Source organism: Bipolaris oryzae (genome assembly GCF_000523455.1).
Source record: "Bipolaris oryzae ATCC 44560 unplaced genomic scaffold scaffold_157, whole genome shotgun sequence".
Lineage (NCBI taxonomy): Eukaryota > Fungi > Ascomycota > Dothideomycetes > Pleosporales > Pleosporaceae > Bipolaris > Bipolaris oryzae.
The window spans coordinates 47,303-62,108 of record NW_006911433.1 but is presented as its reverse complement, the minus strand read 5'-3'; the positions used below and the strand labels follow the sequence as shown (position 1 = coordinate 62,108).

General features: G+C 51.1%; 6 protein-coding genes across 6 annotated transcripts; 2 read left to right on the top strand and 4 right to left on the bottom strand.

Annotated features, from left to right (window-relative positions):
* Positions 1-132: 132 nt before the first annotated feature.
* COCMIDRAFT_78577 (uncharacterized protein) lies at positions 133-306 on the bottom strand (the record flags this gene model as incomplete). The annotated part of the gene is made up of 1 exon (XM_007693259.1): positions 133-306. A coding segment is annotated over one exon (174 nt), but the record flags the coding sequence as incomplete, so codon positions are not given.
* Positions 307-2,567: 2,261 nt separating this feature from the next.
* On the bottom strand, positions 2,568-3,416 carry COCMIDRAFT_104554 (uncharacterized protein; the record flags this gene model as incomplete). Its single annotated transcript, XM_007693258.1, has 1 exon — positions 2,568-3,416. One exon carries the CDS (start codon positions 3,414-3,416, stop codon positions 2,568-2,570), a length of 849 nt encoding a protein of 282 aa, XP_007691448.1.
* A 2,117-nt stretch (positions 3,417-5,533) lies between these two features.
* Positions 5,534-6,055, bottom strand: COCMIDRAFT_64191 (uncharacterized protein; the record flags this gene model as incomplete). The annotated part of the gene is made up of 1 exon (XM_007693257.1): positions 5,534-6,055. A coding segment is annotated over one exon (522 nt), but the record flags the coding sequence as incomplete, so codon positions are not given.
* Positions 6,056-7,215: 1,160 nt separating this feature from the next.
* COCMIDRAFT_104531 (uncharacterized protein) lies at positions 7,216-9,615 on the top strand (the record flags this gene model as incomplete). The annotated part of the gene is made up of 5 exons (XM_007693256.1): positions 7,216-7,336; positions 7,434-7,818; positions 7,915-9,058; positions 9,099-9,311; positions 9,361-9,615. 5 exons carry the CDS (start codon positions 7,216-7,218, stop codon positions 9,613-9,615), a joined length of 2,118 nt encoding a protein of 705 aa, XP_007691446.1.
* A 747-nt stretch (positions 9,616-10,362) lies between these two features.
* Positions 10,363-11,703, top strand: COCMIDRAFT_39858 (uncharacterized protein; the record flags this gene model as incomplete). The annotated part of the gene is made up of 3 exons (XM_007693242.1): positions 10,363-10,620; positions 10,693-11,071; positions 11,132-11,703. 3 exons carry the CDS (start codon positions 10,363-10,365, stop codon positions 11,701-11,703), a joined length of 1,209 nt encoding a protein of 402 aa, XP_007691432.1.
* A 918-nt stretch (positions 11,704-12,621) lies between these two features.
* Positions 12,622-14,315, bottom strand: COCMIDRAFT_104536 (uncharacterized protein; the record flags this gene model as incomplete). Its single annotated transcript, XM_007693255.1, has 5 exons — positions 12,622-12,867; positions 12,923-12,998; positions 13,050-13,368; positions 13,422-14,081; positions 14,135-14,315. The coding sequence occupies 5 exons, from the start codon at positions 14,313-14,315 to the stop codon at positions 12,622-12,624; spliced, it is 1,482 nt and encodes a 493-aa protein (XP_007691445.1).
* Positions 14,316-14,806: the final 491 nt, after the last annotated feature.

The following is a 14,806-nucleotide window of genomic DNA, read 5'->3' as shown; positions in this document are numbered from 1 at the left end:
GATTAGAACTCCAACTCGATTTCTATAGCTATATCTATATCAAGGCCTAATAACCTCACCTCTAAGATATATCGTGATAATAACTATTTGGCGTGGCTCTAGAGCCTCATTTATAAGGTTGTTTTGGTGAGGCCGCGCGTGCGCGAGGTGGTGGTGTGCGCGAGGTGGTGGTGTGCGCGAGGTGGTGGGGCACGGTAGAGGCAGGTGTGATAGCTCTCTTAATAAGCGTATGGCTGCAGGCTGCTTAGCATTAGAGAGCGGAGTTGTTAAACGGGATTGCAACATCCTTAGCGCCGTGTCTAGCGTCAGCTCACGTAGCGCTATTATATCCTGTGGAGTAAGCGTCTTAGCCGTGTCGCTTTCTGTTGTTGTGAAAATGATAGAACACAGCTTAGATTATAGCAGAAAGTCGGCTAAGTCTGCAGCTTCTGCCGTTGACGAGCCACCATGCTAGACAGTTGTGCCCTCGAAATTGTCGAAGATTAGTAAACACTACCGCGTACTTAGCTTTTCTATATAGCGTTTCACGATCTGCTCTATATCTACCTAGTCACCGTTATAACTAGGAACGCCAAGCTTCTATATAATACTAGTATAGAACTAGTTAAGACTATCTTTATCACTCGCATCGATCTAGAAGACTGAGCAGTGCTTATGTTTCTTTAGTGTTCTATATATGACCTCGAGCGCGAGCTGCGATTTACCTATTCTACCAGGCCTAACTATTATAAGCGTTAAGGTAGTTTATATATTACTAAAGAGCTTCGCTTCTAGTTTAGCGAGCTGTAGTTTGCGACCTATAAAAGACTTATTACGCGCGAACGGAATAATCGATAGTGCGCGGCTGGCTCTCTCCACTTTAGCCTGCAGTCTTTCTAACGCACTCTCCCTTCCTTCGCCATAGGTTGTAGATACAGAGACGCCAAGAAGTCTAAGTAGGTAGTATACTATATCTTCTATTTCGGTCGTTTCGCGACCGCTAACCTATCGCATGCGCTTATCTATAGTGAACTGGTTAAGGGGACAGTTACGCAGCGCTATAAGCGGAATGCTAGTGATACTATATAGTAGTTGGTCGAGAGAGACTTTGTCGCCTATGCGCTGCCCTTCGTACGAGAAGAACTCCACACATGCTGGCGCTATCAGCTCCTACAACGTCCATCCGCGAGTGAACCACTTGCTTCGCTAAAGCGATACATTCCAATCCCTACATAAGATAGATCCTGTCAAGGTTAAGGTCGATACTAACACATCTAACAAGAAAACGTAGCATCGTAGCGCATTTTTATACCACTGGAACATCGAGTTGATCGCCTTCGAGCGCTCGTTGTTGTCCCATCTATCAATGCAGCATGTGTCGATCCAGAAGTACCGCAGCCCATCCTAAGCTGCTTATTCGGCGCAGAAACGTAGCTTTCGATAGCCTTCTTCTTTCTCTTTGTAGTTTCTATTTAATACATCTTCAATAAGGATCTCGGAGTCGCCCCATCGGTGTAATAGAATAGCGTAGGGCGGGATCCGCTTGCCGCGAAAGTCTGTCAAAATCAGGCTACCTAGTGCGTCGAAATGGAGAAGCCGTATAACGCTTGCAGCTCAAACTTTAGTCTAAAGAATTAGAAGCGTAAAAGACTTTGGTAGTATATTAGTGAGAGTAGAATGTTAGTAGGAGTAGAATAGCATCTTTGCGATAAGGCAGAGAAGCCAGCCTAGTAAGGCAGTGCATCCAACCGGGCCGAAGATGCTCTGCATTAAGCGCCAAGCGTTCTGCACTGCCTCCCCTCACTATTTACGCTAAGGCAGTGTTTGCCTTGCAAACTTATGTTAGAAGAGTGCACATATAGGTAAGATGCCAGTAAATAACTATAGCTAACTAACTAATCTACAAAGATTATCGTTATAGCGTCTCGCCTGGCTCTGTACGACGGGGGCGGCTGCTTACCAGCCCGGGAATAAGAGCGGTCTAAGGTCAGGCGATAAGTGGGAGCCGCAGCTCTCAGCCACAGCGCGCAACCCCTCGCAGATATCTCATCACGCTACTGCTACCAAATGTCGCTAAAGTCGCGTGGCCGGTTCGAGGCGTTTTGACGATGTTGTCGCTAGCGCGGAGAAACTGTCGTAATGTACGCTGCTTATATTAAGTCGACTATTTAAGTATGTAGTCTTAATCTTTTCTATCTTAGCTTTCTTTCTAGCCTACCGAGCTCTCTGTAAACGTTAGTTATTACGAATAAACAAGGGGGTATTAGAGGAGAGTCGATGGACGGCACCGACAGAACGAGCGATAGCATGGTTAACAGCACGCTTTTCAGCGTCGGAGGGTGATGCACTAGAAGAGCAAGAGCTGCAGAATGGAGGCGTATTGCATCTGTCTATTTTTAAGTACGTTACGGGCAACCCGAGCATCCGGAAGAAAATGTGTCCCGTCACACCGTGCGTCGCGGCACTGAGGGATGGACGTTATATTCTTAACAAAAGTACTCCATATACGCTTGCAAGCCCACTCAATCCAGACTGGGCTTCTCATTCCCTCATCTATTGAGTATCACCCCCACTTCATTTCCTCCCATCTATCTCCTGCCCCCCTTCACACTCTCCATCCTCCACCTTGCCTCCTCAAACCTCCAAACTGCATCTTCATACTCCCTCTTCTTCCCCTCCATCTCCAACCTCCTAACATTAAACTCATGCATAGCACGCTGTGCCGCACTCACGTCTTTCTCCGTATCCCAACTTCCACTTCCCTCCCCCTTCTCGCCCTCAGGTAGCTCAACCCCCTGCTGCTGCCCATCCAAACCCAAACCCGCACTCCCACCCGCACCACCCCCAAGCTCATCCTGCAACCTCCTAAACAACGGCGTAAAACTACTCAGCACCTCCCCTTCCCCCTCCGCCACCGCAACCGCCGGCGCACAACTCTTCATCGTGACAATCGGAGCCAGTTCCACCCTTCGTTTCTGCACCAGCGACACTTCCACTTCCACTCCCACCTCTTCAACCGATTCCCGCACACTCTCCCCACGCCCCCACATACCACCCTTACCACCCTCCCTCATGGCCTCCACACCCAATATACATGCTCGTTGCTCAACCCCCAACCCAACACAACTCATCTTCCTCGCACTCCCACACGCCTTCTCTACATCCCCCACCTCCAGCATCCCGCCTCCGGCTTGCTGTTCGCCCCGCTCCCGCTTCCGCGCTTGGTAGTAGGTATTCAGCAGGTTGTATGCGCGATCGCGCTGGCCAAAGGTCAAGGTGGAGAGTCGGTGTATGGCGCTGAGGAGCGGGGGTGAGATGTGAGAGGGGGTTAGGCCGGCGAGGAGGGAAGGGGGGATGAGGTGCGGGTCTGAGGGGGGGATGGACCAGTTTTTGCGGATGGTGTGGACGAGCTGTGATGGTGTTGTTGATGTGTCCATTATGTGTGGAGATTTGTTGTGGAGATTTGAGCGGAGATGTTTTTTTCGGGGGGTTGTTGTGGTTTGTTTGTTTTTTTGGTGTTTTGGAGAGGTGTCGGTGTTGGGACAAAGGGGGGGTTTAGATATAGAGGTTGTGTAAAATGAGGCTGAGTCTTTGTTCGTGGGTTGGAGGGGGAATTGTGGCTTTGTTAGGTTGGAGGTGGGAAAACGGATGAGACGGAGGAATGTGAGGGTTTTAGGGACATTGTGCAAATTATGAGGGGATACTGAAAAGAGATTTTTGGTAATGTGATTTAAATCGTATTCGAAGAATGAAGAGTAAGCGGTCTATAAACGAAGATTCTAACATGTAATTTGACAGTCTATAGAATACATGCAATCGAGTAAACGCTAGACAGAAATGGATATAGTACGGGTCATACAGCTTCAAGTCGTGAATGCGAGGCAAAAAGGTCGAGAAATGAAGTCAAGGAGATTTAGAAAAAATCGCAACTCTATCTTCGTCCCAAGGTCAGCTTTGGTGGGTTATGCTCGTACTTACAACGAGCATTTGTGCAGCCAAAGGGGGTACTTTGCCACCTACAAAGCTTACTCGACGTAGGAACCTTTCTCGGGTTCTTCGCTTTGCTGGCGGCTTGGAGGAGTCCTTTCAATTGTTCTTCGAGATCCGTCTGTGATTTAGGGTGGTTCTGGTATTGTTGTAAATCACGTTGTGACCCATCGCTAGAATCGTCTTGGGCGAAGAAGAGCGGGTCATGGCTGTTTTTACATGTTTCACCTGTGAACTTACAGCTGCCTCTGGCGAAGAATGGGCACGGTTTGTGTGCATACTTGCAATTCTGACCTTGATTGCATTTACCAAGCAAGTGATTCTGGCAGGCCTGCTTTCTTTGTTGGCCCGACTGATAAGGTCCTTGGCCGAACCCTGGAGGGGCGTTTAACTGACTGAAAGGAGGACCACCTTGGTGCGAATTGGCATCAAGGACGTGAGCTACAGGAGCAATCTTTTTACTAGAGTTCATCGTGTTTGGGGCGAACCTCACATTTGGCCCACTTGGCACTAATGCAGGCGCATGTATCGCCGGCTGGATGTTTCCAAATGGCGCCTGCCCAGTCATTGGATTCGGATCTTGATGTGGGTAGTCATCAAGACTCATCGAGTCTACATCGGAGTGTTGGTAGGGTTGGGATGGAGCATCAGGTTGCCCAAGGAAGAAGGGGTCGTGACTTCTATTGCACTTTTCCCGATACTTGCAATTGCCACTCAACCAGTGACGGCAAGGCCTATGAGAAAGCCGACATTTCTTGCCACGTCTACATTTACCTAGTTTAAAGTCGCGACAAGCCTCCTTGAAGGGCCTGTACGGGTTTGCATGTTGGTATGCGGTTGTGTCTTGGGCCGGAAGGCTGGCAGATGGGTTAGTGTTCACAGGGTCGAATGTAGCCGGGGCTTGAAACCCATTTAAACTAGAGATGGGCTTCTGGTCAATGTCCATCATGTCAGAAATCTGATCTATGTCCATTGGGGAGTTCCAAGGTTGAGGTGCAGGGAAGCTGCCAGCAGTTGTGAAGTTGCTACTAAAGAGTACATTCGCCAATGTATTAATCCGTTCGTTTGCTTCTGCCAGTATCTGGCTGGTGTTTGCCGTGACGTTGGTGCACCTTGTGCACTCAGCGTCAACCGCGATTTTTATTCGCTCGATTTCGCTATTTTGCCGGGCGATGTGCTCACAATGTTCCTTCCGAATCTGGGATGCTGCTGCGACCCATCTCTCCTCTTTCAGGCTGTTTTCTGCCTTTTGTTCTGCAGAGGTTGCCTCTAACGCACTGATGTTTGTGGTGATCCGCGTACGTGCTGTCTCAGCTCGTTGGAGCTGCTCTTCCAAGAGACCTACCTTGTCTGCTAACAGATCTACCTTGTCTGTCACCAGATCTACTCTCTCTGTCACCCGACTTACCTGATCCATGCTTTGTTCTAGGAGTTTCGTCATTGATTCTGTACCGGCATCATCTTGACGTGGTAGATCTGGTGGGGGCTTGCCAGTGGTCCTCTCATCCTCGTGCTGAAGTGTATCCCTAATTGACGCTTTCAGACGGGCCGAAAGCTCCATGGAAAGGGGTGGGGGATTAAGCCAGGCCTCGAGATCCACGACAGTATGGGTGAGATCGCCAAGAAAGCGGAAGTGCTTGGGGTTTGCGATGAAATCCCGCAACATTGGAAGACAGGCTTTGGGCAGTGGCGTGTATGGCATGATGGTGCGCCACTTGACACCTTTGGCCAAAGACATGTGGAGACCTGAGAGACAATCACGTACAGTAGTGACGACATCGAGATCAACCAGAGAGTTAACCGTGATAATATCTCTGATGAAAAGGAGGTCACATTTGACGGATTCGTAGTGTTTGACAAACTCATCGACCAGTGCGATCTTGTCATGTGTGGATCGGGGGATCATGTTTGCAAGACGAGGGATCAAGTGGCGGGCTGCTGTACCTTTTCTGAAATGCCCCTTGGACTGTGCATAAGCGAACATGCAGGTAAGATCTTGCTGATAGTCGTGTTGGGCATGCGAGGTATAGTCAGTGATGCCAGCTTCTTGCTGGCGCAACATGTGTGCTCCAAAACACATACGAGCCATGTACTAGTGAACGTCAATAGGGTGATGGGGTGAAGAGTATATTTTTTTTTACCTTTGGGTTATATTCGTCCTTGTCATGGCATCTCCTCTTTGAAGGAGCTGGTGAGGAATCGGGGTTAGTCTTTGTGAGATTGTGGTTAGTAAAGCGTAAGCTGGCTGGTGTTTTGTGGGGAAAGAGCATACGGAGATGGAGTTATCAGGAGAGTCTTGCAGCTTCCTCTTGGTGAGCATCTTGGGGAGTTCATGTGTCTGGTATGTGTCGATGCTGGCGTCATTGTCAGGGGTGGGAGGGGCTTGGTCGGCCATTTTGATTCATATGGTGGGGAAGCTGTGCTTTTGGGTACTTTAAGGTGGGATTAGGGGGGCACAGAAGGATAGGGATGGAGAAAGTTTGTAGAGAGTGAGGGCAAGGCATGGTTTTGGGAAAGAGCGAGTGGCTTGGCGGGTGGGTCTGTGTTGTGACACAGTGCAGGTCAGCAATCAAAGAGCAGCGTGTGAAAGACGACAGACGACAAGGGCAGCAAGGCAAACAAGATGTTGTTCACGCAGGGTGAGATGTGGGATGCACAATGCAGGCGTGAAGAAAGGCAGATGTGAGTGTGGTCGAAATGGCTCGCCAATGAGGCGGACAAGGGCTCGGGGGGAAAACATTGGGTGTGCCGGCCTTGTTGTGCGCTACTCACTGTGCTAAGACTGCGACGACAAAGAGGAGAACCCAAGCATTTGGGGTAAGGGAAACCCCGCAATCAACCCCAACACAGCACAGAGCGCCGTGCCTTGGCTAGAACATAGGCCCGGACGCCGGCGCAGAGGGCAGAAGAGGAAACATGTGAGTGTCGATGGACAAGGGTGGCGCAGGGAGGAAATGGAGGAAAGGAAGCAAATAACAAAGGGAAAACGGGGGAGGAAAAAGAGAGATGGAAAAGGCGGAGATGGCGGTGCCGCGGACAACAAGTAACAACAACGACGATGCAGGCGCAGAGGGAGGATGGGCGGGTGGGTGCAGAGTCACGTCGAGAGGCGATGGGGGGAAAGGGGGCGTCTGGCAGGGCAGGCAAGGCGGGCGGCCGGGATAAGGCCTCAGAGTCCGTGGCTCTCAGACAGTGGCAGTCAAGTCGTCCTCGTTGCTGAGCCATGCATGCCCTCACAGCATCGCCAACATGCGCAATCCCGTAGCCTGCGTGTCCTGCCGGTCGGCCAAGCAGAAATGCATCCACGACGACCGGCCGCCGTGCGACAGATGCAAGCAGAGCGGCCGGGCCGACGCGTGCGAGTTCCCAGGTAGGTGTCGCTTGTTGTGTTATGGTCGTGGTCGTGGCCGTGGCCGTGGCGAGGCTGCTGGGCCGTGTGTGTATTCGGATTCTGACCGTGAGAGCAGCGCCCGGCACGAGTGCCATCCACCGCAAGCCCAAACGGCCACGGCACTCTGAAGATGCAGGCGACACACCGCCTTCGCTCGCACATGCAAATGCAAATGCACACCAGTCCACCTCCTTCGCCGCGCCCCAGCAGGGCCGCCGTAATGACGTACCCGTGCCGGTCGGCATCACTGCCGCTACACAGGCCTCGCCGACGGCGGCATCTGCTGCTGCCCTGCTCGACGGCCTCGATCCCTTCGACCTGCTGACCGACGAGGTCAAGAACAGCTATCTGCGATGCTCGTACAAGTGGAGCTTCCACCACACCCCTACGCTGCTGTTGCGCATCCGCGACCGCACCCTCGAGCCATGGATGGCCTGGGCGATGCTGGCGCTCGCCATCCGGTATGTCCGCCCTGCCTGCCTGCCTCGCCCAACACCAACACCAACACCACCGCCAATATGAACCCCAAGCTGACTCTCCCTCTCCTCCCCCGACAGCTTCGTCAAAGACCCTCCCCCGCCCTTCCGCACCCAGACTGAGGCCAGCAATGCCTACGCCGCCCATGCCCGCCAGATTCTGCAGCAGGACCTCGAGACGCCCTCCATCAGCCGCGTCCAGGCCCTCCTCATGCTCACAGGCCACGACTGGGGCGCCGGCAATGGCAGGCGCGCCTGGATCTACCTTGGCATGGCCATTCGCCTCGTCGAGGTCATGGACCTGACGCGTGAAACGGGCATCCCCCGCAACCGCGTCCCGACCCGCGAGGAGTTCATCGAGGCTGAGGTCCGCCGCCGCACCGCCTGGACTTGCTTCCTCATGGACTCGTTGCTGAGCGGCGGCAAGGGCCGCAAGAGGTCATTGGCCGCCTCAGACATGTCCATCCAGCTGCCTTGCGAGCGCGAAGACTTTGTCTTTGGCGAGCCCAAGTGCACCCCCCAGCTCGACAACACGAAGCGCATGCCCCCTGTCGCCCTGCCCATTGGCGAAATCGGCATCATTGGCTATAGCATGCGCGCCGCAAACATATGGGGCAAGGTCGCCCGCTGGGCCTGTAATGAGGATCTCAAAACGGAGCTGCCCTGGTCCTCGTCGTCGCAGTTCCAACAGCTCATCTACGAGCTCGAGGGCTGGAAGTCGTCCTTGCCCCAGCGCCTCCAGTACGACCTCTTTACCATTCATAGCCACAATGCCGTTGAGCAAGGCCAGGCCTACTGCTACATGCACTGCATCCACTTTATGAGCTACATGTTCTTGCACCGCGCCTATCTGCCTGTTCTCGGCCCCCACCAAAATGGCGCCAGCGCCGAGGAAAAGCACAACGCATACGATGAACATCGCGACATGTGGAAAAAGTGGGAGAGGTCTTCCCGGAGGGAGCTGTTCAAGGATGCCGTCATGGTCCTCGACATGCTCGAGGAGATGCGCACATTTGGTGTCTACTTCCTCCGCGGACTAGTCCCTTGGGTCGGCTTCACCATTTATACTGCCGTCGGCGCCATGCTGTACTCTTTCAACTTCCCCAGTGGTGACGATGACCCTCGCTGGCAGGAAAAGGCTCGAAAGAGCGTCATCCAGGGTTGCAACTTCCTCAAGGAGATGAAGACACAATGGCCAATGGCTGAAACATGGGCAAGTACATATGTTATAATAGCATTTGGATGCATGCTAACAAAACCTCAAGTTTGACACCATCAGGCGCATGCAAGCCTACTACCGCTCCGTCCTGGGCCAGGATGGCCCAGCGTCTCCAGAAGAACGCCAGGCCCTCCGCCATGCCATGATTGACTATGGTGCGCTGCAGCCATCACCAGTACAGAAGCCAAATGAGTCTTCTCGAGTCCATGAGTCTTCTTTGGCACATTCGGTCCACTCGCCCACGGATCATCAGATTCATGTGAGCTCTTTCGCATCATTTTTACTAACTCTGCTAACCCCATCGCCAGCGCAAACCCATAATCGCAAACCTTACAAACCCCTCGCAGAGCAGCCCGATGCCTACCACGGCCGCCACGCCTAGCAGTTACACTCCCAATGTGTCCTGGAACACACCACCAGCAGTTCCACCTCTTGAAGCAGATGAGACTTTCAACCTTGATTCCTTTGACCTGACAAACGAGGAGCTCGAAGCCATGATGATGAATGCTACCCAAGAATTCTGGGCCAGTTTTCCAGGCGAGGTTGGCGTTGGTGGATACTAAGTGGTGGGGTTTTGTATTTTCGAGTCAGCGTAAAAGTTCGGCTTTTTTTGTAGTATATGTTGTTTTGGCGCATGAATCTTGTTCACGCAATACGGACAATTATAATATGCATTTCTCTGTATCAATGCAGCGAAAAGAAGGACTTAATATTTTGTCGACATGTCTTCGCTCAGTCTCGATGCATACAGATTGCCTGTTCCGAAGTTAGTTGACGCAAGGCATGGATTTTACCTGAGCATCGAGTATAGTATGTTACTTGAAAAGTATCTCTATCACAGTTCTACATATCAGTGTAGTCATGCCCTGACGCTAGCTAACCTTCGCTTATGCATGCGGGTCTCGATCAGCTATATGCTTTACATACCTGTATAGCCTGTCTTTCCTACTATGTTGCAGTGTCACATCTAGTTTCATTCGCAACGCCATCATACGTATTCCGATTTTGCTGATGCGCATTTTCATCGACTTGAACACTTGACAGCACAGCTGCCAAGTGCAATATTGTAAAGCCTAGCAGAGACGGCTGCTTGGCAGACAGCAAGGTACTCGCTCACGCATGCAAAAACTGGCTTCCTAATTAGCGGACTTGACCTCTACTCGATGCATATACTCCTCTGGTTCATTTAGAAGATGCGATCGTCCTTGCTGCTAATTCTAGTCGGGGTAGCATCGGCTTCGCTTGGAGCTGCCGATGGTATAAGCCAAGCTAGCACAACCCAACATCCCGAAAATGTACCGGCATTAGATATGGACACGACAGCTATTACAGATGCACAGGCAGTACAAAATCCGATGATGATGGGCGCAATGCCATCCAGCAACGTGCCGAGAACAGCCCGTCACAGACATGAAAAAGCTCATCTGATGAAGCGGATGGATCGAAAGAGCGGGAAATGGACAATGAACCATCCACGATACAGACTACTCGAAGCACTTTGGGCATACACTCGATACCGCGAGCGACATATGGCCGAGCTTGATCGATGGCGAACCTTGTACAAGAGCGTGAGCAAAAAGCAGATGAAGGCACGCTATTTAAATTGGCATGGACCTGACATTTGACTAATCGCCTTGTAGACACTAGAAAATACTATTGGGTACAAGAAAAAGCTAGATGAGATTGAAGGATTGATTCTTGCCAACGCAGCCATTTGTAAGGACATGGTCCAGCATGCTATGCAGTTCTACAACATCGAGCAGAAAGAGCTCGATGATCACATGACATTAGCAGAGAAAGACGGACGTCAAGCAGATAAGTTTGCTACGTCCCAAACGCTAAAACACTATGTGCGTGACTGGGCAGACGAGGGTTCGAAGGAAAGAAACGAGGCGTTTCCATGCATCCTGAATACTCTACAAAGTATCAAATCAGAACACCCCGACGACACCAACCTCACCGTCCTCCTCCCCGGCTCCGGACTCGGCCGCCTCGGCCACGACATCGCCAACCTAGGCGGTCCGTCTCCCCCGTCTCCCTTCCTCCCTCCCTTCTCCACTAACCCTCATCCCCCATCAGGCTTCTCAGTAACCCTGAACGAATGGTCCATGTACATGAACATCGGCTACCGCTACATCGACTCCCAACCCACCCCCAACACACTAACCTTCCACCCGTTTATCGACGCCATGTCCCACCACGCCACAAAATCCGACATGCTGCGCCCCATCACCGCACCTAACATGCCACCGCACCCCGACGTCTTGCTCGTCGAAGGCGACTTCACCACCGTCCTCTCCGACAAAGAAGGTACCTTTGACGTAATCGTAACGCATTTCTTCATCGACACCGCGCGGAACCTCATGGCGTATTTCGACACTATCCACCGCCTTTTGAAGCCGGGCGGGCATTGGATTAACTTTGGGCCGCTGCTGTATGGCACGGGCCCTTTTGTGCAGTTGAGCTTAGAAGAGATTGTGGAGATTGTGGAGGCGATGGGGTTTGTGTTTGAGGATTTAGGAGAGGAGTGTGGGGGACTGACGTTTGAGGGGGGGAAGGTGAGGGGGAGGGAGGCAGAGTATGGGTTTAATGTTAGGGCGTTGACGCGGTATGCATATTTTGCGCAGGTTTGGAGGGTGAGGAGGGTGTGAAGGGGGGGAGGGCTTTTGCTGGGATAGGAATGGAACGACTTTGGATGATTAAGCTGGTGGTGGTGAATGGGTTTGGAGGAGGTGTTGTGATGACGAGGTTCTTCGTCTTTCTTTCGGTGGCTGACTAGGTGTGAGGTATGGGAGAAAAGTATCCCGTTTTAGCCTCACGTGATGTCAAACGTACACTGCATACTATACTTGGATTTAGAAGGAATTTCTGGAGCTAGTCATGTATCGTTTTTCTCCACTTATTAAGCATAGTATCACTTCTTTTGCCAAGAATACTAAGAGTAGGACCCTTATCTTGGCATGCACGTAGTCCTACTCTTGTGGAGACGTTGCTTTGATATTTCCGATTCGTAAGTTACTAAGCTAGCTATACACCACAAATGTCATCTCAAGATACAATTTCATTACAGGCTCTCGCAAACCCCCTTATATATTTTACTATCCAGATTTCTTTAAATTAGACATGAGTGCTGTTCATGAGTCTCTCTTGCGCATATTTTTTTTTAATATACTCGCGATGGTTTCTAGGTATTCTGACCCTAACCCTAACCCAAAGGTTGACCCTAACCCTAACTCTGACCCTGCCCCTGACCCTGACCCCGCCCTTAACTCTAGTCATGACTCGAACTCTACATGGCTTCTCTCCCGACACTTCACAAGAAACTGAGTTAGTAAGAGGCAAAGATATGACATATCCTCGTCTCGTTTCTTAATCTTCCAATTGCCTAGTCAACCACATCAATATCACATGATCATTCGTCAACGTTAGGAAGTTCGAACATTGTTTCAATATACCGAGAAAGAATCCCTGAGGCGTATTACGATCGTGTAGCATGAAAGCCACTAGAGTTGACATTCAGAATATACATCATAGCTTCAATAATTATTACACCGAGTCCTGGTCATAGCTCATAGCTCTACTTCCTTCACATCCGATATCTTCTCCACTCGCTCCGTGTCGTTCGACTTCTCCAGCAGCTCGGAGTGGCTCTCCCCGTGAGAAAAAAGACGGTCAACATCCTCGAGTTCCAAGCCCCTGGTCTCAGGGAAGAACAGGTAGATGATGGGTACCCAGGTAGCGTTGAGGACGGCGAAGATGATGTATGTGCGCCATCCGATATTGCTGATAGCGTGGGGTGTGATTTGCACAATAATCTATCAATATGTTAGTCTTTGATTTTCCCATGGTGCGGAATATGTTCAAACTCACGTAGTTGCAAATCCAGTTCGCTGCCGTCGAAATAGCCGAACCACGCTGACGCAGGCGGAGAGGAAGGATTTCGGATCTGCTTCAAGTCAGTCTCTTGCTGTTTTGAATATCTGGGAGAGAAACTTACGGGTACACCCAAACAGTGGCCTGGAAACCAATGGTGAAAGCTCCTTGGAAGACGAAAAGCATGGCAGCCGCCGCAATACCCGCGCCGTGAGACGAAGCAGTCTTGAATTGCACTTGGTAGATAAGAGCAGATTGTACGGCCATGACGGCAGCCATGACGCTGATCATGGATAGCAGAAGCGGGCGTCTGCCGATCCTGTCAATCAGGAACCAGGGGATGAAGGATGCGACGAAGAACCAGGTTTGTAGGAAACCACTCATGAGGGCCGACATGTGGGTGTCGAATCCGATGCTCTTCTCGAAGAGAGTTCCAGAGTAGTCTGAAGCTTGTTAGTAGGGGTTTTTTTTTCAGTCTTGCTATGACAGAACTTACAGATGATAGCATTGATACCACCGAGTTGCTGGAACATCTGAATGGCACAAGCAATCAAGAAACGCCTCCTCGACTTGATAGGGTCGCTCCTGAAGATATCCTTCCATCCGGCTTGTCGCGATGCTTCGTAAGCAACGGTTTCGGTAATGGTTTGTTGAAGCCTCATGACTACAGCGTCGTTTTCGCTGGTACCTTGGATGCGTGCCAATACTGCCAGACACTCCTCTGCGCGATCATGCGACGCCAGCCATCGAGGTGTCTCAGGGATGACTGTTGTAAGGAAGAGGATGCTGAAGAGAATAATGCATTGAAGGATGGTAGGAATTCTCCAAGCATAGCTCGAGGTGTGGTTTACAAAGCCGTAGTCGATCCAGTATACGAGGAAGATACCAAAGTTCAAAGTGGAAAGTTGCGCGCAGACGTAGATACCGCGGCTAGTCTTCGGACTGAATTCGGCTTGCATGACGGGTACCGTTGAGTTGATTATACCGAGTCCGACTCCAGAGACGATACGGCCGACGATGAGATGAGCTCGACCAAATGCAGTGGCTTGTAGAATGGCGCCGAGCATGCTGATTACGGCTCCGATGGCAACACTCTTGCGACGACCTAGGTTCTCTCCGAAGAAAGCTGTGGCCATGGCTCCGACGAAGCAACCAACTGTAGTCGCACGTTACTATGTATCCTGTTCTACAATATCCGTAATTACTTACTTTCGAAGATGGCAACAATAGTTCCAATCATATCCGAAGATGGATTATCGAATGTCTTCTTGAACGCCGGCGCACCGACCAGACCGCCCATGAGTCCATTGTCATAACCAATCAACATGAACCCGAGGGAGGTAAGAAGATTGACAGTGAGCAAAAGCGCTCGACCCTTGAGTTCAGGCATGATGCAAGGAAGTTTCTCAATTGCGGTTTTGTTCGAATGTGCAAAGTTCACATCCACCGCTGAGTGGGAGGAAAATGCGAAAAGAGTTCTTCACAAAGTGCAAGCATGGAAGTCTTTCTCATCTCATATATATACATGGTCCTTGAAAACGGTCCTTCTGAAAAGCATGGGTCGCGATCGTGAGTTTGCGGGGCCCCCTTCCCCATGGGTACGGCAAAGTCATGCATATCCCGCGGGTTTTGGTGGCCTCTGGGGTAATGCTGGGGTCTGGCCCGCTTGTCTAACGCCCTCGAGATGCTACATACGGCAAGTGTCGATTCGAGGCGGTGATCGAGTCAGTCACTAGTAACCGGGCTAGTTTGGTGGGCAAGGCCGTTTCAAGGTTATGTATACTAGACCATCCTATCCACACGCACATGCTAGGCGTAGGAAGGTTTAGATGGAGGCCTGCCCACCATGTCATCCAACCACCTTAGTTTCGATGGAGTATT